At 32.2% G+C, this 9,838-nt stretch overlaps 1 protein-coding gene across 3 annotated transcripts; it reads left to right on the top strand.

The window, feature by feature from the left end:
• The first annotated feature begins 1,331 nt into the window (after nt 1-1,331).
• Nucleotides 1,332-9,230, top strand: LOC139488367 (beta-lactamase domain-containing protein 2-like). 3 transcript variants are annotated; one of them, XM_071273900.1, is made up of 8 exons: nt 1,332-1,586; nt 1,934-2,194; nt 2,729-2,920; nt 3,278-3,377; nt 4,073-4,301; nt 5,150-5,307; nt 8,122-8,379; nt 8,801-9,230. In XM_071273900.1, the coding sequence occupies exons 2-8, from the start codon at nt 2,067-2,069 to the stop codon at nt 9,059-9,061; spliced, it is 1,326 nt and encodes a 441-aa protein (XP_071130001.1). In that variant the 5' UTR covers nt 1,332-1,586; nt 1,934-2,066; the 3' UTR covers nt 9,062-9,230. The 3 variants fall into 3 exon arrangements, with proteins under 3 accessions (XP_071130001.1, XP_071130003.1, XP_071130002.1); XM_071273902.1 differs by having other exon boundaries at nt 1,349-1,586; nt 2,062-2,194; XM_071273901.1 differs by having other exon boundaries at nt 1,361-1,586; nt 2,051-2,194.
• Nucleotides 9,231-9,838: the final 608 nt, after the last annotated feature.

Raw genomic sequence — 9,838 nt, 5'->3', positions numbered from 1 at the left:
AATTTTTATTACTGTAAATTCAGAAATTATTGCGAGGTTTTTATTATTGCGAATAATGCGACTGAGTTGTAAACGCAATAATTAAAACTCGCATTTTGTAATATTTCAACAGAATTAAGCATGACTTTTCTCAAAATCGTAAAAATTAAAATCGCATTCAAGTGTAAAATGACAAAATCGCAATAATAAATGCACGCAATAATTTCTGAATTTACAGTATACAACTTCAAACATTTACGTGGTACATGTATAATGTTATGATGTCTGTGCTGTCTTCCATAACTTCAGAAGACATTATATTTCCAGATATTATTTAGTATAATTGTATGGTTTTGTACCTCAAGGTTCCATACTTCAAAAGGAATGTTGGAATTGATTTTGTTGGTCATGACCAAAAATTAGGGGTCAAAAAGTGGCCAAAATGAACAAAGACTTTCATGTTTCCTACAATAACTTTAAAGTCCATGGATCTCTATAAAATTGTACCATAGTGTTCAATACCAAAAAAGGAAGGTTTGGATTGTTTAGAGAGGTTATGGCCCCAACTGTTTAGGATTTAGGGACGAAAAGGTGGCTAAAAACAATACTTTTCTAATACATTTTATAAATGATATTTTTTCATGACCAATTTTTATGGGTTTTAATTCAAAGTCTTGAATTCTAAGGTTTCTGTAATATGCTGAATTTAGCTGTGCATTAGATTTTGGATTTGAGGATGCTTTTTACAGGAGAGTGATCTTCAGAGAAAAATTAAATATACTGAGAAGCTCACATCAGTAGTTGGAGAGTTGACACTTTGTGTGATATGCAATGATCGGAAACAGGACTAAGGCTTAAAATTTAATATTTACAAACCATTAATTTATTTCAAAAATAAGAATGCATTAAAGATGTGAATTTCTTAACAAGGTTCAACTCAGTCTGATAGTATTTTTCAGACAATGTTGCTTCAACCACCAATACAACTGGCAACCTCAATATTTAGTCAAATTGAAATCACAAAGACTTTTGATAATCAAGTCAAAATATACTATATAGATTGAAATTTTGTAGTGACACAATATGTAAGATCAAAGAACCACATCCTGAGGACGGTATCAAGCCAGTGTTTATTTCTTTCAAATTTTGCAAATACTTTGACAAATAATATTAGGTACTTATTTTACACTTCTATTTATTGTCTTGTATTCAGAGTTTGGGGTTCAAGATGTGATACTTAAAAATTTGATTAAAGGTATGCTGTTGATTTACTAAGTATCAGAGAGGAATAAAAGAGACTTACAAGTAAAAAACAAAAGCAACATTTATATTAAAGGGAAGTAATTCAATCTGTTTTATCTCAAAGAATGGGAGATAACTCAATGTTTTTAACACATTAATGATATAGGAAGAGAAATGATTTTCATTATGAGGAAACATTTAAGAGAGAATCAGAAAAAAATAATCAAATGGAGTATCTTGATATAAAAGCTACTTAAAATCAACACGTTGAAATGTGTATATTAATATTCATTATTGTGTAAACATAAATCTTATCTCAACATAAATGTGATAACATGTCCCAGATTTTAACCTCAACTCAGCTGGTAAGTCATGAAATGTTATTTTCATGTTTATGATGAACAAAATTTCTAGTTATAAATTGAAAACAAATTGCAAAATTTCTCAAGCTACAAATTTCTGCAGTCAGTAGTTTTTTTTAAAATCACTTCTGAAAAGGTTTACCTAAATTTACATGTTTAAAAAAAAATTTAATCAGATATTGCAGACCACCTATAACAGTCGTCAAGTAAACCAAAATAGTTTAATGTATAATAATTGGTTTATATATTTGCAAGAATTTTTGTGATGTTAAAGTTTTGCAAATTAACATAAAATTGAAAAGGATATTAACTTTCATATTCTAATATACCTTAAAACATAACTGTTTCAGGTCGAACTGTGGTTTAAAAAATCAATGCACGATCATTGTATAAAATAAACATCTCTGCTATTTATAACAGTGAAGAGGAAAAGGTCAGAATGTGGAATTAGACCTATCTGACATTAGTCTTTTTACAGATTGAATGATCGTCATAAGGAGACTTATTTTCAAGATTTTAAAGAAGAAGGAAAAGATGTCAAAACCTAGGCAACCTGTTCATTTAGGTGGATTCGTTAAACCAGGATTTGAAAAAGTAAAAGATGTTTTCAGGTAAAACTTAAAAGACTAACATCAATATTCAAATAATAATAGAGAAGGGGCAGGAACATTTTCGGGAAATCGAGATCGGGTGTTTTGTAAGCTATATTTGGGATATCTGGATTGATCCTTTGGGATGCGGGAATTCTTTTTTCGAATTTCAGGATGAAAAGATTTCAATTTCTTTAAATTCGGGACCTCAGGATTTTATGTTTTAAAGTCCGGGATTTCCGGATCAGGATCCCACTGATCCCCCCCCCCCCCCTCATAATAGTATACTGTACCAGTATTTCTATGAATGGTCTGAATGAATGTAAAGGGGGTTTTACTGCACCAAATAAAGTATGCATATGAAATGTAAAATAAACAGTCATTATATGGAATGTACAGGTGTGCAGTGCTCTGAATAGTAAAAATTACCAGCTTATATGTCAGATTTCAATACTAGTGATTAATTTACTAAACATCGTCTGATTTAATTACCGGTAGATGCTTTCTAAGTATAATTTTATTGAATTTGTTATTTTAATATTTATTTTTTTCTAGATCAAATCTTGAGACCCAGACTGAAATTGGAGGAACCTTTGCAGCTTATTACAAGGAAGAATTAGTGGTGAACCTTTGGGGAGGATATGCTGATCAAAAAGCTAAAAGATTATGGAAGGAAAACACAATGCCTTGTGTATATTCTACAACTAAAAGTGCATCAGCTGTTGTTATAGCACATATGGTAGATAGGTATGAGATATGTTATAAAATAAAGTGTACAGAGTTTTCATTTTTAAACCATTAAATTGTAGATATATGCAAGTATATTTAACTACAGTGTCAGTAAGATAAGAAAGGCCCTTTAAAAACTTCACATAAACATCATTTATAATTCTCTTTGTCTGAACATTTTTCAAGTTAATTAAAGAAAATGTCTCTCTTCCTCTCTCTCAGCCACCCCATTCCTCCTCTCATGCACAAAACCCTCACTCACCTCATGTACACACATATGTAACACCCCCCCCCCCCCATTTTCACACATACACACACTTGATTACATAAACAGTACCAACTAATGTTATCATATATCTAATTTGTCTTTTGTAGAGGATTACTAAGTTTCAGTGAAAGAGTCTGTAAATACTGGCCAGAATTTGCTAACAATGGAAAGGAAGATGTAACTCTAGAAATGTACCTTTCTAATCGAGTAAGACTGTAAAAAATATTATGTTCAGTTTAATATATTTATATTTGCATATGATAATGGATCATAAGTGCAAACTGTATGAATACATTGATAAAAAAAATATTGAGTATAGTTCAAAAAAGAGAACAATATATAGACATGCAATAAATGATTTAAAGTGTAAAACTATTTTTTTTGTATGATTTATGCATAAAATATTTTTGAAATTAAAGGAAAAAAACCTTGACAAATAGTTGCAAACACAAGCTGCATTGTTGAAACAAAATAATTGGATATTTGTATGCATTTATCATACCTTCAAATTTAAGGTAAGTTATGTAGCCAAATGGAAAGATTTATAAAGAGCTTGTAGGACAGTATACACAATAAAAATATCTTTATAAAATACAGTGGCAGATATAGCCCTTGTCAATATAAAAAAGAAGATGTGGTATAGTTGCCAATCATAGTCTCCATGAGAGACCAAATGACTCCGAAATTAACAACTATAGGTCACCATACAACCTTCAACAATGAGCAAAACCAATACCGCATAGTCAGCTATAAAAGGCCCCTAAATGACAAATGTAAAACAATTCAAACGAGAAAACTAACGGCCTAATTTATGTACAAAAAATAACAGGAAAAAAAACCAAATATGTAACACATCAACAAACAAGCTTATCTTTTGATTAGATTGCATAATTTCTTTGTAGGCAGGTTTATCAGCCACCAATGAAAAGTTTCCAATGTCATTGATACTTAAAGATCCAGTCAAATTAGGTAATATCTTAGCCAATCAGAAACCATTATGGAAGCCAGGAACAAACCATGGATACCATCCTGTAACCTTTGCCCTCTACCTTGATCAGATAGTTAGACATGCTGACCCACAAAGAAGATCTTTATCTCAGTATTTTCATGATGAAATAGCAAAACCATTTGGTAAGTTATATCTTTTCTAAAATTTTAGATGATCTTTGACTTTGGTCCAATGTTTATGTCAAATGAAATTTGGTGAACATGTAGGAGACACATCAATGAGAAGGCAACCCAGCAAATAATTGATGGATGAAAAGACATATTTGTTTCTAAAAAATGAAAAGCGCTGTACAACAATCTTAATATAAACTAGGTTGTGTATGAATTCAACAGATATATGTACATATCTGACACCTTGAACACAAATACAAAATGTTCAATGACAAAAAGTATACAACAACAGTGACAATTGGTCGGTCAAGATAGCTCAGCTTCATTGTACCTTTTAGGAAGATATTCATATATAATTCTAAAGTCACAGGTGTCCACAGACATTTTTTTATATTGAAATTCAAATACTGTGATAAAGTAAACATATGAATATTGCAAAGAAGAAATGTCGCAAGAAGAAAGTGACAGTTCTAACACATTTGATCAATACTAGATAGGTTTCTTTTATTCTTTAATTGCAACAAAATGAAAGTTTTACCACAGAGTTGTCTCCTCTTGGACAAACAGATACTTTTTTTACTCAGGTAAAATAATCAATGAATGATAGATTTCTCTTAGAGAAATTAAAAGGTCTCAGTATATAAACTACACAGGGAACAATAGCTATGTTATTTATTTAATGGGACAATGGGAAGACAAAAGGTTAAATACTTTGATCAAGAGGAGACAACTCTGTGGAAAACTTTCATTATGTTTACAATCAGTGTTTGCACTGCAAAAACTTTTAATTATTACTATTTTTTAAATTGTTTATATATCATCTTTTATTTATATTGTTGAGTTTTATTTCTTGCCAACAGATATAGAGTTTTACATAGGACTACCAGAAGAGTTACATTACAGGACTCCAAGGATAATTATTTGGAAGATGTTAGATGCTGCTACCTATATACAGAACTTCAAAGGAGATCCAGATATACTAAAACTAACATCTCAGAGCCCTACAGACTTCAAAAGTGTAAGTCGAATCTGGTTAGTTAAAAAGAGTGGACACACAGTAAAATGACAGAAATATAACTAATTTATTGCACTCAAAATGTATTTCTGGTTTAATTTTTGCTGGATTGGCTCATTTCATAGCCGGGAGAGTTTAATAGAAATGAAGGCAAGTAAACAAGTTTAAGCCATAGTTGAAAGACAACCAAAACTTTAACATCATCTTTACTTTGATATTGAAGGATTATTGTTTGCTTAGGCCAAACTAGAGGCTCTAAAGAGCCTGTGTCGCTCACCTTGGTCTATGTGAATATTAAACAAAGGACGCAGATGGATTTATCACAAAATTGTGTTTTGATGATGGTGATGTGTTTGTACATCTTACTTTACTGAGCATTCTTGCTGCTTACAATTATCTCTATCTATAATGAACTTGGCCCAGTAGTTTCAGTGGAAAATTGTTAGACTGTAAAGGACAATAACTCCTTAGGGGGTCAATTGACCATTTGGGTCATGTTGACTTATTTGTAAATCTTACTTTGCTGAACATAATTGCTGTTTACAGTTTATCTCTATCTATAATAATATTCTAGATAATAACCAAAAACAGCAAAATTTCCTTAAAATTACCAATTCAGGTGCAGCAACCCAACAACGGGTTGTCTGATTTATCTGAAAATTTCAGGGCAGATAGATCTTGACCTTATTAACAATTTTACCCCATGTCAGATTTGCTCTTAATGCTTTAGTTTTTGAGTTATAAGCCAAAAACTGCATTTTACCCCTATGTTCTATTTTTAGCCAGGGCGGCCATCTTGGTTGGATGGCTGGGTCACTGGACACATTATTTAAACAAGATACCCTAAAGATGATTGTGGCCAAGTTTGGATTAATTTGGCCTAGTTGTTTCAGAGGAGAAGATTTTTGTAAAAGATTACTAAGATTTACGAAAAATGGTTTAAAATTGACTATAAAGGGCAATAACTCCTTAAGGGGTCAACTGACCATTTTGGTCATGTTGACTTATTTGTAAATCTTACTTTGCTGAACATTATTGCTGTTTACAGTTTATCTCTATCTATAATAATATTCAAGATAATAACCAAAAACAGTAAAATTTCCTTAAAATTACCAATTCAGGTGCAGCAACCCAACATCGGGTTGTCCTATATACCTGAAAATTTCAGGGCAGATAGATCTTGACTTTATTAACAATTTTACCCCATGTCAGATTTGCTCTTAATGCTTTGGTTTTTGAGTTATAAGCCAAAAACTGCATTTTACCCCTATGTTCTATTTTTAGCCGTGGTGGCCATCTTGGTTGGATGGCTGGGTCACTGGACACATTTTTTAAACAAGATACCCTTAAGATGATTGTGGCCAAGTTTGGATTAATTTGGCCTAGTTGTTTCAGAGGAGAAGATTTTTGTAAAAGATTACTAAGATTTACGAAAAATGGTTTAAAATTGACTATAAAGGGCAATAACTCCTTAAGGGGTCATGTTGACTTATTTGTAAATCTTACTTTGCTGAACATTATTGCTGTTTACAGTTTATCTCTATCTAGAATAATATTCAAGATAATAAACAAAAACAGTAAAATTTCCTTAAAATTACCAATTCAGGGGCAGCAACCCAACAACGGGTTGTCTGATTTATCTGAAAATTTCAGGGCAGATAGATCTTGACATGATGAACAATTTTACCCCGTCAGATTTGCTCTAAATGCTTTGGTTTTTGAGTTATAAGCCAAAAACTGCATTTTACCCCTATGTTCTATTTTTAGCCGTGGCGGCTATCTTGGTTGGTTTTTTTGGGTTACCGGACACATTTTTTAAACTAGATACCCCAATGATGATTGTGGTCAAGTTTGGTTTAATTTGGCCCAGTAGTTTCAGAGGAGAAGATTTTTGTAAAAGTTAACGACGCCGGACGACGCCGGACGCCGGACACCAAGTGATGGGAAAAACAGGACCAAGTGATAATAAAAAAGTATGTGTGGTTCCAGTTACATCTGAAAAAAAGTCAGTGTAGGTAGGTAGGGTTTTTTTTTTTATTTTATGGGTTTTTTTTTACATTGAGTCTATGGGAGCAACATTCTGCCTTTAACAGTGCTTAATGAAAAATGACAATAAAATCTTTAGGGTAGGCTATTTTTAAGCCGAAAAAGTAGGGACGGTAGGGTTACTGGAACCACACATATATTTTTATTTGGCCTTACAAAACAGTCAGTGGAAAAAATATTATGGTTATTTAGGATGTGGATTCATATATTTTGATTGGTACCAAATTTAGTGGTTTGAAGAAAAATCTATTTTCATGGAATCTTGATTTTGTTGATTTGGCAAAGTTTCTTTTTAAGCCTATACTTTGCTGAACATTCAAATTTGTTGTTCATCTAAACCCTGAAATCCACCAAAATTGGTACCCAACTGGCAACAAGTTACAACAATCCTCAGTAGATTTGAATGCAGGAGTTAAAAGCTTACCACTTACACTTCTGAATTTATTTTGTTTTGGGAATCCCTGGCTGAAATTATTTGCACAAGCCTTTTGCCTGACAGGAATTTTAAAATCTTACATGTGCTACAGGCTGCAGGCCTACAGCAAAAATGACCTCATCTCCTTGAAACCAACAGGATTATTTCAGCTTTCGCTCAATGGTGTGAAAATTATCATTTCGGTATGAAGGATTAATTTTAGTAAAAACTGCAATTTTGTAAATGATAGATCTGTTCATCTAAACTTAATCGAGCATTCATAAATAACAGCAATATTTCTGATTAGGCAAACTTTATTTTTTATCATTGATCCTTGGACTTGTATGTTTTAATAGGTGAGGACAATGAATGATCCAGATATAAAGAAATTACCAGTAGGTTCTATATGTGGACATGGTACTGCTGCTGCTATTGCAAAACTACATAGCATTCTAGCCAATGGTGGAGTATATCAGGGGAAGCAACTCTTGTCAGAGGATTCTATAAATAAATTCCAACAAATTTCTTCTGGAGGTGTGGATTTAGCTTTCAGTATGGATGGCATGTGGAGCTATGGGCCCATGGTGTTTCCTATTGCAGAAACTGGTAAACCAGTGAGTATTTATTATTATAAATGATTTTTGATTTTATCAAATGTATATGACATCCATTTTCACATAACTAGTTCACTTTTTCATTTTTTAATTTATGTGCCAGGTAAAACTTGCCTCTAGGTGCAGTATTTTCCCTCTGTGTTGAAGACCCATTGGTTGCCTTTGGCTGTTTTTTGCTGGTCAGTTTGTTGTCTCTCTTTGACACATTCCCCATTTCTATTCTCAATTTTAATACTTGTCCAAATGTACTTATAAAAGGTTGTATCATATGCTTTGACAACCTCCATTGTTGAATGTAGTCATTTTTAATTTCACTGGGAAATCACGTAAATTCATTGCAACCAATATAATTATAAAATTTAATTGTTCAGTAATTTGTTTTAAGTTTGATAGTTGAACCTGCACATTTATTTCATTTCAGTTAATGTACATTTTTGGTCATGGAGGATATGGAGGACAGATGGGGCTTGCCGATACAAGATATAAAACAGGATTCTGTTATGCAACAAACTACCTTGATGCTTCATCCAGAAGTGGTGCCGATGATGACAAACGCTGGATATCTATGTATGAAACATTGTATGATTGTATTTACAAATTAGAAAATATTCCATCTAGTCAAGAAAGAAGAACATTTTATGAATTTGGTGCCTTTAAGAAATTCAAGGGGAGCAGATTATGATACATGTATTAATAAATTTAGAACAAATGCCAAAATTATTTTATGGTGCTACATATAAACAGTATAGTGACAGATGTCCATTCCTTTGTCTTTATAAAGGCGGTTATTGTTTATGATATGTATCTTTGTATGAATTTATCAGCTGTGATATTAAAATTTTAAACAGGAATTGTAAATTGTGAACTAAATAGATTATAAATTTATACATTCCTAGCTGACACTTCATTCATTCATGCATGAAGGTCAACTGTATGAATGAATGAATGAATCTTTATTGCATTAGCAACAACATTGCTTTAGCATAATACAAGGTATATTCATATATGACAAATATGACAGAATACAAAGAACAGTTAAATAAATAGTCCATGAGACAAGTTTGGAACAAATCAGGTATACCATGAAAGCAGACATCCACTTCATTTGAACTTTGGTGAAAAGGTGTCTCATTTGCAATCTAACCACTATAAGTTATACAGTTCTCTACTGACCCCCTACAGATCCATAGAGAGTTGGTAAAATCCATAGGGGTCAGTAGTGAATCCTTATGAAGACGTTATCGCACACAGGACTCACCTACAGCATTTTGTAGTAAAATAAACAATGGAATACAACAACATCAATAGATGAAATGAACCCCCTATGAAATTTACTAAACCTGTTACCATATAGGAAAACTGACAATCCTAGTCAATAAAGATCTAGTCAAGGGCACTTGCCATTTTTTGACAGTAAATAATTCCACAACAACGATGTAATCAAATATTGAACAAAAGA

This window comes from Mytilus edulis, chromosome 9 (assembly GCF_963676685.1).
Source record: "Mytilus edulis chromosome 9, xbMytEdul2.2, whole genome shotgun sequence".
Classification (NCBI taxonomy): Eukaryota; Metazoa; Mollusca; class Bivalvia; order Mytilida; family Mytilidae; genus Mytilus; species Mytilus edulis.
The sequence above is the reverse complement of the archived record's forward strand: the minus strand, read 5'-3'. Positions and strand labels throughout refer to the sequence as shown.